Genomic DNA, 15,231 nt, shown 5'->3' on the forward strand with positions numbered 1-15,231 from the left:
GTTCACAGGCATCGAATAATGTGCCTGCGCATGGGTTGACGATATATTGGTGGATTTAATCCTGTCCTCGAACGCCGGACTCAGCATCCAACATGTGGCTGCCGAAATATTGTTACACGACATGCAAGGGCTCGATTCCGTGCGTCGGATCGATCTTCCGGCATAATCTGACAAGGTACCCCAGAATACACATCTTGTCACGAAGCAAGCAACGGAAAAATCCATACGACGTACGATCACAGTAAGACTGAGCGAAGACAGGACAGCATCTGCCGTAGCGTGAAGCCCGGATTGCCATGCTGATAATGATGCCATGAAATCCAGCAATAGTACAGCATAAACGGCACTGCATCTCCGGTCGCCACTTCCGGTCTGGGTACACAACATGCATTGACCTCACTACCGTGAGCTGGTGATGAGGCGGAATCCAACTCCGGTTCAGTTTTTACGAGATTTTGTGCAGTAGGTCGTCACGACTCTCGTAGCCGACCAAGCTGGCGAGGCGCGATGCACAGAGGCAAGCATTTCGTACCCACCGCTTTGCGGGAGTACTGTCCGGAGGTGATGGAAAACACGACTCATCATCGGGCTGATCTGACAAGAGCAAGCAGGTAAGAGCAGAGCTACAAGATAAAAGCTCAACCCTGCACATTTCCGTTCCTGCATCTCCAGTATCTTGTTGTCAATCCTGTTCCTCAAAATGAAGACTGTTCTCGCCGCCGCTATTGCGTTGGCCGTCGGTGGCAATGCCGCACCCGCGCCTCAGATTACCGAGTCGCCACTAGCAGGGCCAGAGCCTCCTGTGCGAAGCTCTGTCTTCGATGGGCCGACTGCGCACGGCGCGTTCAGCGGTGAAGCTACCACCACCGGAGCATTGAGCAAGCCAGCGCTCGCCCCATCCATTGCGCCATTACCGCCTCTGCCAGTCACTTACACCAATAACAATGGCGAATTGCAAGCACCGGTGATGCCCGTGCCATATCAGCCAGCCGGTGGCATCGGAACCAATGGCACTGAGCCGTACTATCACCCTCTTAGCGATTTCGACTACGAGAGCTTCGTGGTTGCTCTGTACCAGGAATGGATTGAGCTCGATTTGTTCCATGACGGTCTCGCAAAGTTCTCCGAGCAAGACTTCACAGACGCTGGTCTGACTGCGGAAGACCGGTCGTTGATCGAGTTCATGGCTAACCAGGAGGTGGGCCACGCGACTCTCTTGTCGAACATCCTTGGGCCTGCCGCGCCGCCGCAGTGCACATACAATTATCCCTATACTACCGTACGCGAATTCCTGGATTTCTGCCAGAAGCTCACCAGATTTGGCGAGAGCGGCGTCTACGGCTTCTTGGGACACCTCGACTCCCAGGCAGCAGCAACTTTGTTGTTGCAGTCGATCTCCACAGAAGCCCGCCAACAGATGATCTTCCGCCAGTTTGACGGTCTACACCCTATGCCGGTCTGGTTTGAGGTTGGCATCCCTCAAAGCTGGGCATGGACATTGTTAGCACCATACATTAGCTCCTGCCCGGCGAATACGACACGTGTGGCATGGCAGAACTTCCCAGCCCTCACCGTCTTGAACCAGCCCAACCCGGCCAAGCTGAACCCCAATCTCGGTCCTGACCAAGCTGCGACTGGCTCGAATCCCTTGAACGCGACAAGTCGATGACAGCAACCGATGCTCGGGACTTGATACCCCTGGCGACGATTGCAGCCCTGCTATCGCCAGAAACCGCAGCATTCCGCTCTCATACCCAGGACGGCCAGTTCACTTCTCTTTCGGCGAGGTGAATCAGCCATTGGGCCAAACAATTCATACATCACAGCGCGCTCGCCTCTGGCTGATGCGCCGCGATATGCCATGTTCGTTAGCCAGCTGAACGCGACATACGTACCGTTGGTCAACATTACTGAGTCGGGTGCATCTGCTGTGCAGCCAAACATGTCAACGTTTGCTGGCGACCCGGCCGTCAACGGAACGATCTTCATCTCGATCACGTCGCAGAACCCGTACCTCACGCCTTACAACTTGAGCATGATCAATCCGTTCGTCTATGCTGGTCCAGCTCTGTACCAGGCTGGCTAAGCACCCTAGATTGGTGGCATGTTGCGCTGCAAAGGGTCCGGGGAGGACGGCAGCCCTATGAGAAATACTGTATAATATCGTGTCGTGAGGAGTAATGCAAGGGACGAGATGGGATGATGCTGGTTGATTGCAAAAAGATGAAAATACCTAGTGATCATTGGTAACGTAAACAATAATAATGAAGTACTTCTGGCATCTGAAGTTTCTTTCCCAGGTGGTCTCTGAGGCCCAGAATAATTTTGTTGTCCGTCACGGCGAAAGAGCGTCATCGCGCATGGCGTTCTCATCTCACCTCCAAGATTCCTTCCACGTCTCGCTCTCTGCCAGGCCTTCCACTTGCATTCTTCGCAGCTATCGTCACTCCTTCCTAGTCAAGTTTATGTATACATATTTCTAGCAAGCGCGCCTGGCGTTGCCGATCTGTTTCGCAGACATCCCTCCCTGAGTAACAATGCCAGCCAGCGACAGATGAGCTTTCCCCGATGAGGCGTCTGACTCTCCGCGAGGTCCAACAACATGTCCTCCCTCATCCATCCTGTACATTCTATCTCGCAGAAATGCCGACCTAAGCACCAAGTGCTGGTACTCAAGTGCTATCCCAAGTACCAGAAGAATGTACAGGAAGTCAAGCCGAGCTCTAGCGAGCTCAGCTATCTGCTGTACTATGCCAGCTCTCGGCGCTCGAAGCTGCAGAAGGTCGGCGCATTCCTCGAGAAGAAGACCGCGTCCGATGTCTACATGCGACGTCTTGGGTGAGTCTGCCGGAAGCCCAAAGTTGCGCGCGTCTCACTAACAGTCGCAACAAGCAATGTCCAAGTCACGCTCCAGATCATCGCAGCCGTAATCGAGAAGACACCACGCGACTTGATGCTCTACTCTCACTCTGTCCTAGTCATACTTGACACCGTTCTACGCTCCAACGATATCAACATGGTAGAAGAGTCATTGCCGACCTTCGAGGCGTGGTGTAAGCACGCCAACACGGCCGCTCTATCAGCAGATCAGCAACGGACGCAGCAGTATATGAAGCTGGTCGAGCAATACGCTTCCTTCGCCGATCCCGCCAATACTGTCAAGACTAGGAGCAATGAATCTATATCTTTGAATCTGCGATGGCGAACGGCCGGCCTCCGGGCGATTCGCGCTGCCGTTGCGTCGGATGCTCTCAGTACAGACTCCGCGAAGCAGTTGAACATTGTCATGCCGGTGATATTACAGAATATGGGGCTTGACAAGGCCGACGTGCTATCGTCTTTGCAGCAGCGAGCGCGACTAAATGAGAAGCAAGAGAACGACTTTGTGCGCAGACGGAGACTCAGCAGTGCTACCATCACTACTGTCGATACTACCGACCGTCAGCTTACTGCGTCAGAGACAGCAGCAGATGCGGACAAAGCCTCGGAAGACGAGGTCAAAGTCCTAGCTGTAAGATGTCTCAAGCAAATATTCTCTGTCGGAACGAGTAGCATTCGAGGGTACACCAGGTTGGCCACGGCGTTAACGATCAAGTACATTGCTTCTCAGAAATCTCCCAGAAGTACGATCCCGACCGGTTCGCAGGGCAATTGGGCTACGGCACTTTTCGAAACGATTGCAAGATGGACGCCTGTTCAGGATCGCTTTATTATTGTCATCACAGCTATGGAAACTTTGGTGCGAAGTCCAGTTGTTGAGGCCACACTGGACAAACAGTTGGTTCTGGCATCTATGATCGACTGGCTGCTTAGCTCGGACATCAACCTCATCGGATTGAGCATCATGGATGTCATGCTCGGCTTCGTGCAGTATACTTTGGTGTTGCTTCAACTTGGCAGTAGGCATGCCAGCATCACACTGCAGATCCCGCAAAACGACACTCTCGGCTTCATACGAGAGGCAAAGGAAACTTTAGATCCTGCACACGTCCTCTCCGAGAAGGACAGGGGTAGGGAACAAAGCACGGCTGAGACGACTGCTTCACCTGCCCGCCAAGAACTCCTTCAATACCTACAAAGGTGCATCGCCTCCTTGTCGAACCACATCTACTACACAGAGCAGATATCAGACATGTTGGCCGCAATCCTTGCGAGGCTGAAACCATCTGCCAATGTGGATGCTGCAGTCACTACAGCTGCAATCGAGAAACCTGCAGCAGCTTCTAAAGCAATTGCTGATTCTGCAAGCATACAAGAGGATCCGACCACTGACAGCTTCTTCTCATTCGCCACTGCACGGATGACTGCATTGAAAACTGTGAAGGATATCCTTATGCGTGCCAGCCATAAACGCAACTCGGCGGGCACTGCGGTCGGATCTCGCGCCAGAGTCGGAGTGTATGTCTGGGAAGGGACACAGTGGCTGCTGAAGGACGAAGACCCAGAGGTGCGCGTAGCATACGTCGATGCTATCTTGACATGGCTGCGTCTCGAGACCGGCAAGAACGACACACTCCTTCCGCGAGACGGTCCTCGCAAGGGCAAATCTATCAAAAAGACCACGACGCCAGATGGCGAGACAAATATGACAAAGAGGGCTGTGTCGAATGCATCGAGGAAAGAGAGCAAGCCTGCCAGATCAACCTTCGTGCAGCTTTTACATCTAGCAGCGTACGATTCGATCATCGACCGTTCTCACAATGAGTCGGATATACTCATGCTGTACCTCCTGCTCACCAAGCTTGTCGAACGTTTGGGAGTCAACGCTCTACGCACAGGGCTGCCAATGATCTTGAAGCTACAAGAAGCTGTTCTGAACAGCGAAATCGAGCTCAGCACAAGCGCCAAAGTCAACATCGCGAGCTTAATACAAGGTTATCTCTGGAGTGTGGCCGAAAAGTTCGAGTTTGAGACAACAAAGGTCGGCCACGAAATCAATGCCGAAATCTCGCGACGGAAACGTTTCAACGTATGGTTCGACAAGATCAAGTTTCCGGCTTTGTCTCTGCATAGTATCGTCTCACAAGCTGCTGGTGAGCCGAAAGATGCAGTCTACGCTGAAGAAGCGGCGGATGCCTTGAAGCCCTTCCTGAACGTCACAGACCTGGTCGAGGAGATTGCCAACGCCTATGACACGGCTTTGCTCTCTCCTCAGCATTCACCGCCTTCGTCACCCGGTAGAGTCTTCTCAGTACCGGCTCTTGGGTTCGGATATGGGTATGGCGTCGCCCCGGGACCTAAACCATCGCCAAAGGAACAATTACCACAGAGGGTCAAAGAAGAGATGGGGGCAACTTGGACGCGCGAGCTATGCATGGCCTCTGTGGAAAAGGAGAGCACAGGCTCCGTAGCCGGGACGTCAGGCCCACGACACCATGTTAGCGTCGTTAGTGTCAATAAGAATGAGACAGTCGACAATCAGGAGCACTCACCTGGACACGGTCTCAGCAGTGGGCTTGGTAGTTTGCAGAAGATTCGCAGGGGCAGTCCGAACGGATCGCCAATACCGCTTGGAAGCACCTCAAGCAGAGACTCCACACTGCGTGTGACTGAACTCAAGCGAGTACTGTCTGCATCAGGTCATCAGCGTCAGGCCAGTCCACTCAGGCGTCCTCTCAGCTCACGTCGTAGCACAATGTCTGCTGGGAGTGACAGCATGGTGTCGTGGAATGAAGCAGATGATGGCGAGAAGTCTGTCGATGATCCCAATGCGTCGGCTTTCATGACCAATGGCATCCAACGGTCGTCGCGCCTGGCACGTCGAATTCCAGGGCGACAAAGGGTCATCAGAGGAGTAGCAGCCAGAATTCCGAAGCGGTGCCGCCAGTACCGAAGATACCGTCGAACCTCAACTTGCCTGGCACATTCCCCAGGGAATCTTCTCCTGCAAGAAATCGACAGAGCAGTCAGACCTTGAGCAGTCAAGTTGGAGAAGTTGCAAGCGATGGCACACGACCAAACCATACCGTCGAGTCTTCCCAAACGACTTCATCCCTGCGAGCCGGCACAAAGCGCAGCTCCCGGCCTGCGAGCAGACAGACTGCCAGCGCGGCCTTCTGGAAGGGTGATGCGCGAGTTCAAGCAACCGAGAAGATCAATGTTAGTAATTTGCTTGCGGGAATTCGGCCGAGCACGTCTTCGGGGAGCTTCTTGACGACGTCAGAGCCAGGTGCTGCGGGTCCTGCTGCTGGTGATGGCGGACCGACGGAGGCAAAGGGGCTGTTGGTTGTTGAGAAGCCGCCCTATTGACGTAGTGCTGTGATGGCTTTTCGATTCAATGTATACATTTTATCTGCGCAAGCGAGTCGTTTCCACGTGCTGTGCCCATCCAGACGGGTTGGGCACAGTGAAGGCAAGCAGGCGATGGATGGGTACCGGACAGAACCCAGTTCACCGAGGTGGGAAGGTTTTCCGATGGGCAAGTACATACAGGCCCGTACGGTCGCGCATACGAGGACGGAAGGTTGAGAAGATGAGATGAGATGTACGGATATTGATACCTACTTGAGCGGCCCTGACACCTAATGAACAAGACATTGTATGACAACCTGTAGCTGACTACTCACCTAGGTTCCTATTTCGATATCTTTGACCCGACAGATATACGTTTTACTCGAGCGCACGGCCTGCTTTGAATCTGTCTCAGTGACTGCTACATAGGGAAGTCACTGGAGAAGCTCGACATGGCTAGCTTGACTGAATTTATCGTTGTGGCACGATAGGCCAATCACGCGTTATCACGCTGCGCTGCCGCCCTGAAAACAAGGCAGGCAAGCCTTGGCCGATGTTCATCTACTCAACTAACTTGCCAGGCATCATCGACGACACTACAGACGACGCTCATGTAAATAAGATCGACTACTTTCACGATCTTTCCCGAACACTTGAAGACGAGCCTTGCCAGGCCGTGATTAGTCCGACCATGGCACAAGGGAAACCTCGCCTAGTCATTGTCGGCTCAGTAGGCAGATAGAATCCCAACTCACTAATATCAACTGACGAAGATCAGGGCTGGGCCGGCTTCTACATCTCCCAACACATCGACCTGTCCATCTACTCCCCCATAATCATCAGCCCACGCCGCACATCCGCCTACACGCCCCTCCTAGCATCCGCGGCCACCGGCCTCTTCAACTTCTATCTCGCTGAAGACAGCGTCCGCTCCAAGTCCCGATCATTGGTGAAATTCATCAAAGCCAACGTCCTAGACGTCGACTTCTCCTCCAAATCCGTGCACTGCGCCCCAGCCTTCGAAGAGGATGAAGTCCTCTCCCGCCAAGAATTCACCGTCGACTACGACATCCTCATCCTCGCCCCGGGCTGCGAGCCCAACACCTTCAACACCCCCGGCGTAGCGAACACGCCCTATTCGTGAAAAACGTCTCGGACGCAATGAAGATCCGCAAGCAGCTCTTCGACCTCCTCGAGAAAGCCTCCCTTCCCAACGTCTCCGATCAACACGCCCGGGACCTCCTGCACATCGCCATCGTCGGCGGCGGGCCCACGGGCATCGAAATCACCGCCGAGCTATCCGATCTGTGCAAATCCGAGATCGCAGACCTCTACCCAGACGTCGCCAAATTCATGACCATCAGCATCTACGACGTCGCCAAGAACATCCTCAGCGCCTACGACACGAAATTGCACGACTACGCTACCCAGCGTCTCGTCGATCGAGGCATCGACGTCGCCACGGGCACCGTAATCGAAGAAGTCGGACGCGACTACCTCACGATCAAAGGCCGCGGCCGCGTCCCCTGCGGCATGCTCGTCTGGCGACCGGCAACAAGAATGTATCCCTAGTCGAGAAGCTGGACGTTCTGCTCAACGACAAGGGACTCAAACGCATCCAGACAGACGACCGGCTGCGCGTCTTCATCTACCAAAGTACTCCTGAAGGCGAGAAGCCCACGTCTATCCACCCGAACGTCTACGCCCTAGGCGACGCCGCCGACATCACGCACGCTTCATTGCCTACGACGGCCGAAGTTGCCGTGCAGAAAGCGAAATACTTGGTCGCCAATCTCAACTCATCCCCTCCCAGTCAGTCATCAAGCTTCGATACCCCATTCACATACACCCAAAAGCGCGCTGATCAGCTACATCGGCCAGCACGACGGCGTCATCGCGGGCAAAGGGCCCGACCACCCCGGCTGGACGGGCCAGGCGGCCTGGCTGGCGTGGCGGAGCGGTAGTCTGATGTGGAATCGCAACTGGAGGAGTCGGTTCGCAATCGTGTTGACTTGGGCGTTGAACAAGGTGTTTGGGAGTGAGATTGCGAAGATCTAGGAGGTGGATTAGGCGGCCGGTGTGATGGAGGTCGGCTAATGAAGTTTTCAGGCTGGGGTTTGTTAGAATACGGAACGGGAATTACGAGATGGCTTGCCTGCCAGGATATGACAAATCTGTTGACATATAGACACTAGACACGACTCACGACTCAATCTCACAGTACTTTGAACACAACGATCGAGCATCAGACACCACATAGAGCGAGATAGGCTGAAGGACTCCTTTCTCCCAAAACACAGACAGAAGCGCGAACATCCATTCCATTTTCGCTCACATCGCCAGCTACTGTGTTCCTCACACGGCTATACTCGTTTGTACAATTCTTCCCAACGTATCCCACGCCGTAAACTATCGACAGTCACACATGTGACGAGACTTCCACATTTGGGTGGCCCCTGCCTCGACCATCTCAAGCAGTAACGGCAAGCAGCGCAACTAACACCGCTGCAGGTAGTTGCTCGGTACCAGACCTCCGCCACCGCCCAGTCTTGTCCCCTTCTGGCTTTCTCGCACCTCTGCCTCCCACCAGCCATCATCCTGTAGTCTCAGCACACCCAGTATGTCGCCCTTCGCGAACGAGAGCTCTTCTGGGATTGCGGCGTTGTATGAGTAGACTGCTCGCGCTGTGAGCGTATTGTTAGTACCTTTTCCCGGGGGCGAAGGGGGAGGAATGGAAGACTCACCATAATACAGCACCTGCGGCGCTCGTCCTGGAGGCGGACCCATACTCTTGCTGCGCTCACGTCTCATACCCGCTGATGATGACTGACTCCCACCGCCGCCACCTTGTCGACCAGCATATGGATCTCCACCATAGCTGCTCTGTGGTCGTCGCTGATCTTGTTGCTGAGCCATCTGCGCACGGCTCCTTCCACTACCACTGTCGCCATATCTAGCCACGTCCTGACTGCTAAGTTGCATTTCCATTCCGCTACCTTGCCGGACACTGCTCTGCGTATGAGGCCGATTGCCTGCATTGGCATATGGACTTGGGCTTGCTGCACGTTGGTACGCACCTTGAGTCTGCTGCATCATGCCGGGACCAGGCGAGCGTGCACGCATCTGCGGTGCGCCACCATAGCCTGGCTGTGGACTTGCGGCTCGCGGGACCATACCAGGACCTGGACTGCGTCGGCCATCACCATTGCGAGAGACTGGTCTGGCTGGACTAGCTTGCGCGCTTCCGCCGTTGCCCCACTGCTTTGAGCGGTCAAGCATTTCCTTGCGAGTGTGAGCTGGTTGTGGAACTCCGAGGACTGATGACTGGCTCCGGGCATGACCGGCTGCAGGTGAAGGGCCTCCAAGATCGTATGCGGGAGGGGGCGTCCGTCCCTGGGCAAGCAAGTGTGCTCTCTGGTCGGCAGTCATTCCTCCAGGTCGCTCTGAAGGGTTCATATCAGGAGCAGGTGACTTGACGCCATGGTAGCGATCGACTGGCTCACGCGTGCTGGCTTGCTTGGAGGGAAAGTTGCTGCCGCCGTTTGACTTCAAATCAGCAAGAGCCCGAGCAATTGGGTCCATTGACATATCACTGCCGGCCGCAGCTGGTGGCTGGTTGAAGCGATTGAGGCGAGCATTATTGGATGATGCCCGCGGAGTAGACTGATGGCTGTCAGGATTGCCAACGTCGAAAACGTTGTTGCCAACGTTGAGCTGGAAGGATGCTCGAGGATCTGCTGGCTCTTCTCCCTCTGGAGCAGCATTACGGTTAAAGAGATTGCGGCCGGTGTGAGGCTTTGTTGGACTCGACTGTGCAGACGAGCTAGACACGTCTGATGCGTTGAGATTGATACGTGTGTTGCCCTTCGGATCCCATGTACTGCGCTTCTGCAGTTCTGGTGCTTCCTTTTCCTTCTTTGACTTGCGGCGAAAAGGACTGTTGGAGAAGAAACCGGATCTCTTCTTTTGAACAGCCTTGTCAGGTGACGGCATAGGTGAAGACATCCCTGGCAAACCGACGCCGTTGACCGGAGCATTCTTGGTGGGCGAGGTCGTGCGCGATGCTGGATCAGCGCTTGTGAAGGAGCTTGGAGCCGAGTACTCGCTAGTGTCGTCTCTGCTGCTGGGTCTGCCATCTACCGAGGGAGCAGTCTCAGCCCTTGATGGTCCATCTGCTCTGCAGAACATTGTCATGCCTTCTGTAGGATACTGGTTGTGAGGAATCTGACCAACAACTGGACCGTGCTGGCTAGGCGAATAGTCAGGAGGTACATTCGGATCGCCTTGACGGTAATTGAGAGGAGGTGGTCGACCGCTGTTCGCTTTTTGTGGTGTAGCTTGGTCGTCATCAGCCATCTCGGGCTCCTCAGAATAGCGCTGAGATAGATCAGAGCCATTCATTGCGGCAGGTTTCGGCGAACACGTCCGAAAGGCTGGATTCGTCGTTCTTGCGAATTGGGCAACAGTGTAGTCTTCGTCCTGCGAGACTTCGGATGCGCTGTCGATATCGCCTCGACAGAAGTTGATATACTTGGGAGGGTCTGGAATCTCTTGGCCAGTGCCGCTGGTCTTGATGAAGCTGGAGATGTCTTTCTCGACCTCGCACTTCTCGAGGGCCAATCGAACCTTTTCGCATGAGGCGTCATCCGACACGCAGACTGTAGACGCAATGTTGGCAAAAGCCAGAGAGACGACTTTGTGAAGTCTAGACGCTCCTCCTCGAGGTCCTGGAATTTATCGCACGCCGCCTTCCACTCTTTGTTCCAGCGACCGGTCGTCTCCTCAAGCACCTTGACAGCCGATTCATACTCGCTCGAGTTGGTGGCCATGTTGATCTGTGTCTTCTCCAGCTTGGCCTTGTTTTTGCGCTCTTCCTGACCCATCACCATATGTCCTTGTGCGAGATAGCCCTTGATCCTCAACGAGTCCTGCTCGAACTTGTCTCTGCACTTGTTGACATGCGAGGTCTGGCCTTGCTTCGTCTTCAACAGCTTCTCGATGCCGTTCTGCACGATCTTGCGTCTTTCCTTCATCCCACCAGCGAAAGCACCTAGCGGCTCTTCACACTCCGACTTCATCTGTTGTGCAATCAGAGCATGCTGCTTGCTCATCGCCTCAGTCTCGCCTCGCGCCACGTCCAAGCTTGATCGCAGGGTACCTTGCTCCACGCTTCCTAGTGGCTTGCGACTGAGTTGTGCGAGTTTTCTGGCATAATCGTCCTCGATTGCGGCGCGGGCGGCGTAGAACGATTTCAGCTCGTCGCAGGTCGTCTTTGCATTCGCCATTCGGGTGAGGAGTGGATCGACGCCTGCATCGTCTCGGCCCCAGAAATTGTTTGAGACTGTCAACTCATTAGTTTCCTGCTCTGAATGTTTCTCTGGTCGCTCTTACAGCTCAATGGCACGCTCGGAGGCGCATCTCCGCCAGACAGAGTTGATCCCGGCATGCTGCCAGTCTCACGCTGGTGGCTGCTCTCAGTCTGCGATACTCTGGAGAGATTGCTGCTTAAACACGTTGACGAAATTGTGCGAGTGTTGTAGAGTGCTCAAATTCGAGCAGCATGAGCATATGGCATACGATCGTCGCAGCGCAATAGTAGCGGCTACTCAAGTTGGAGATGACGGCAGGCGCAGTCACTTGTTGATCTTCCACTGTTGCACGGGGCAACCAGTGCTATTCAGTCACGTGACAGATCTACAGCTTCGACTCGAAGTTGACTGCATCGCCTTCTTCTCCTGTGACTCACGTCTGCTCTTCCCTCATCCACTCAAACGCGTTTTGAGGACCTCTACCATTGTCGGTCTCGACATAAAAGCACAAAAAGAAGATAGCAGGGGCCCCGCCGGGATCTTCGTATGTTTGCTTTGGGTGGCTAATGAGCAAGCCTCACACCCAAACGAAGAATCGTACCACTAGACCACAAGGCCTGCAATGCGTTGTGCATGTTCTATAGCATGCTTCGATTGTGAGTGCGTTATTGAAGACAGAAATCCACGACACATGACTATATACCTAGTCAAGTCCATGCGGTCCAGGTGAGAGGAATGAGTCACATATTCGCAGTGCGACAGCCAGCTTCACAAGCGGATTCAGCGTCTTGTATTACCCATAGCCCTTGTCTCTGAGCCGCAAGCAATCGGCGGCGCTTTCCGTAGCACAGATCTGGTCTTGTCATCTGAAGTAAGCTCCCTTCCCCGGCACGACTGGGCCCATGCAGCTTCACCTCGTGTTTCTAGGTCAAGTCATGGACAGTGCGTGTGGATGCTGCCATTTCTAACACAAGTGTGGCTATTCTAAGCTGATTTGAAGGCTGCCAGGGTCCCTCGAAAGCTGCCCAGTTTCACCCCTTCCAACAGTCGTTCGTGCGAGCCTGGGAAGACGACTTGGGATCCAGCAGCACATCATCTGCTCGAATAGAGCATGTTTCTGAAACCTTCAGCTGCACGGCCTCTCAGTATGCCCATGGGATTGCTCCATCTCTTCTTACTCTTACCCGCCAATGCCTCCTCCACACTCACGGTGTTTTGCATCTTGTCCACCTCCTCCGGATAGAACGCATGTGCTGAATCATCAGGACCAACTGGCAGGCTAGTCACCTGAACAGGCTGTTTGTGGAGCACGCCAGTACGAACTATCCCATCATCCTTCGGTGTCATAGGTGCCTTGTGGACAGGCAGTGCGTCTCCGATCATCCGGCTAACGACAGTGTCCATGCTGTCCAGCTCCGGTACATCGTGGGACGTCTGCCGTTTGCGTCTCGGAGTCGGACGGTCGTCCATACTGTCTCGACGGATCTCGAATGTCGGAATGCGATCCCTCTCCGTCTTGGTCTCGCGCAAAGTCTCGTGAGATTTCTTCGTTGAGATCGATAAGCTTGCAGATCTTCTGCTGAAGGAGCCTTGCAGTGATGCCAAACTCAGTTTTCGTGCAAGTGATCCCGCAGAAGCGCGTATAATTTGACCGCCACGACTAGCTATCATGCCTGGATATGGTAACATGTTTTTCGTCCAGACATCGCCCAGCATTGACTCTAGTCGGGCTCTTTCGCTTCTCTTGGGTGCCAACACAACAATTCGATTGGAGGTCATGTGTGACTGTGATCGATTAATAGCAGCTGTTGAAGGCTGACGAAATTCGTGCCATTCCTCGGGATTGTGTGTATTACGTATAATGACTTGCGAGATGCTTGCTCGGTTTCCGACCGTTGCGGCTCTCTGCACCGACAGCCTTCGCGCTAGCGAGCCGTGCTGTGCATAGACGACGCCCGTAGATCTCAGCTCGAGTGCGAGACAGCTTTGCACCTGTCGTGCGATGGTACTGGAACGAGATTGCGCAGCTAGCTCACCCTTGAGGCCCTTCTTCCATTGATCCTCTTCTACCGCCGAGGCTGCGGACAGCAGGAACTCATGTAGGTTACCCTCTATGGCAAACGACAACTTCCATGTGTGAAAGGCCGAGGGCGATTGCAAACCTGTGACATGTCAGAGTTGACGATCCCGGAGAGCAGTGGGACAAACCTTTGCCATCGCTGGCAGAGTCGACCTTGAGATCCTGTAGATGTATCAATGCCACGACATCGAATTTGGCTGCTGCAGCTGTCGGCAGCGCAAGTAAGAGGCTGTGCTGATAGAGCACACAACACGCGTAGGCTCCTGTAACGCCATGCCGTGTCTGATACGTGACATGTAACACTCCGCACAGTGAGACGTTGCCTAATAAGCGAAAGTCGTCCTGCGAGAGACTGACGCGATCAAAGGTAAGGTGGGCTCGCAACGACCACCTGCGATGGATCTGAAGCCTGGTCTCTGGATTCTGGGTGGCATGGTTGACGGATTCAACGACGTCTCGCAGGCCCTGAAGTAGAGTCTCCAGTTCTGCGTGGACTATCGGATCATCCGAAACTGGTGTATAGGACAACAGCTCATCAAACAGAAGAGGATACTTGCATACTCTCTGAATCGGCTTGATGAGAAGGTCGCTCACCGTCAGTGCTTTCCGGCCGTCGCCGTTCTTCTGGCCGATGGCGGTCAGCGATCTGGCAAGAGACTCTATGCCAGAACTGTAGGTCGACCAAAGATTCGGGAGATGTCGCTGAAGGTCGTGTGCGATGATTTCGTGGTTCGCACAATATTCCTCGTAGAAGAAGAAATGCACCATCGTCTTGCGGAAGACACCAAGTATCTCGGTAAGATCACCTGGATCTACGCCTACCATCCGGGCTTTCCTTCGCGAGACGGCCGTCGTCTCTTTCGAGATATCAGCGAGTCTACGATTTGGCGTGGCAACAGAGTTCACTTGTGAATCAAGCTTCTCCACCGAACATGTCGTGGGGCTCCCATCTTCCTAGGTGCCAGCGTATCGGCCCATTTGCGTGCTGCCGCTCTGAATGCAGCGTTGTGCAGGCTGTCGACGAGACCTTCGTGGAGATGCAGAATGTCCAAGATGTTTCGCTGCACTAGATTCCTCACGCGATGTGGCAGAGTTGTTGCTGAAGCAAGCAGCGTGGAGATCAGGTAAACCAAAGCTTTTAAATCCGAGACATAGCTTTCTTCAGTCATGACAAGCTCTTCAATGATCCTGCGCCGCTTCACGCTCCTCCAAAGAGCGCTATCGTCAATAGAGGACGTTGTTGCTGGTCGGTCGCTATCCGTGGAGAAGCGCGAGTGGGCACCGAAGAAGCCTCTGCTCTCGCTTGACTGACTAGGTCGGAGCCGCTTTGAGAGCATACTGAAGCTGAGATTGCTGAGACTGGCTGTTTTGATGGTGTGCACAAAGCCTGACGAGTTTGAGTGTCGGCTGCGCGGGATTACCGGTGAGGTTGAAGGACCGGAGCCGAAATCTGACGAACCGTCACCAATTTTGTGCTGCAACGGGAACACAGTGCTAGGGATCTCAGCGACCTCTGTGACCCTGCTTGTAATGTGCGGCAATGCAGGAAGTGGTGTAAGATCATCCTCCTTAATTCGTGTCTTCTCTGCGACAGGGTCCTGCTCGTCTTTC

At 54.2% G+C, this 15,231-nt stretch overlaps 5 protein-coding genes across 5 annotated transcripts; 3 read left to right on the forward strand and 2 right to left on the reverse strand.

The window, feature by feature from the left end:
• Positions 1 to 700: 700 nt before the first annotated feature.
• AB675_6231 (Protein rds1) lies at positions 701 to 2,086 on the forward strand (the record flags this gene model as incomplete). The annotated part of the gene is made up of 2 exons (XM_018146508.1): positions 701 to 1,661; positions 1,827 to 2,086. The coding sequence occupies 2 exons, from the start codon at positions 701 to 703 to the stop codon at positions 2,084 to 2,086; spliced, it is 1,221 nt and encodes a 406-aa protein (XP_018003820.1).
• Positions 2,087 to 2,602: 516 nt separating this feature from the next.
• On the forward strand, positions 2,603 to 6,249 carry AB675_6232 (Protein EFR3; the record flags this gene model as incomplete). Its single annotated transcript, XM_018146509.1, has 3 exons — positions 2,603 to 2,838; positions 2,893 to 5,742; positions 5,793 to 6,249. 3 exons carry the CDS (start codon positions 2,603 to 2,605, stop codon positions 6,247 to 6,249), a joined length of 3,543 nt encoding a protein of 1,180 aa, XP_018004158.1.
• A 673-nt stretch (positions 6,250 to 6,922) lies between these two features.
• On the forward strand, positions 6,923 to 8,289 carry AB675_6233 (External alternative NAD(P)H-ubiquinone oxido B1, mitochondrial; the record flags this gene model as incomplete). Its single annotated transcript, XM_018146510.1, has 5 exons — positions 6,923 to 6,961; positions 7,010 to 7,351; positions 7,399 to 7,752; positions 7,791 to 8,015; positions 8,113 to 8,289. 5 exons carry the CDS (start codon positions 6,923 to 6,925, stop codon positions 8,287 to 8,289), a joined length of 1,137 nt encoding a protein of 378 aa, XP_018003955.1.
• Positions 8,290 to 8,727: 438 nt separating this feature from the next.
• On the reverse strand, positions 8,728 to 11,677 carry AB675_6234 (Septation protein imp2; the record flags this gene model as incomplete). The annotated part of the gene is made up of 4 exons (XM_018146511.1): positions 8,728 to 8,915; positions 8,976 to 10,889; positions 10,943 to 11,572; positions 11,623 to 11,677. The coding sequence occupies 4 exons, from the start codon at positions 11,675 to 11,677 to the stop codon at positions 8,728 to 8,730; spliced, it is 2,787 nt and encodes a 928-aa protein (XP_018003865.1).
• Positions 11,678 to 12,632: 955 nt separating this feature from the next.
• On the reverse strand, positions 12,633 to 14,957 carry AB675_6235 (uncharacterized protein; the record flags this gene model as incomplete). The annotated part of the gene is made up of 3 exons (XM_018146512.1): positions 12,633 to 13,702; positions 13,749 to 14,475; positions 14,553 to 14,957. 3 exons carry the CDS (start codon positions 14,955 to 14,957, stop codon positions 12,633 to 12,635), a joined length of 2,202 nt encoding a protein of 733 aa, XP_018004085.1.
• Positions 14,958 to 15,231: the final 274 nt, after the last annotated feature.

This window comes from Cyphellophora attinorum, assembly GCF_001299255.1.
Source record: "Cyphellophora attinorum strain CBS 131958 chromosome Unknown Contig4, whole genome shotgun sequence".
In the NCBI taxonomy this organism is placed as follows: Eukaryota; Fungi; Ascomycota; class Eurotiomycetes; order Chaetothyriales; family Cyphellophoraceae; genus Cyphellophora; species Cyphellophora attinorum.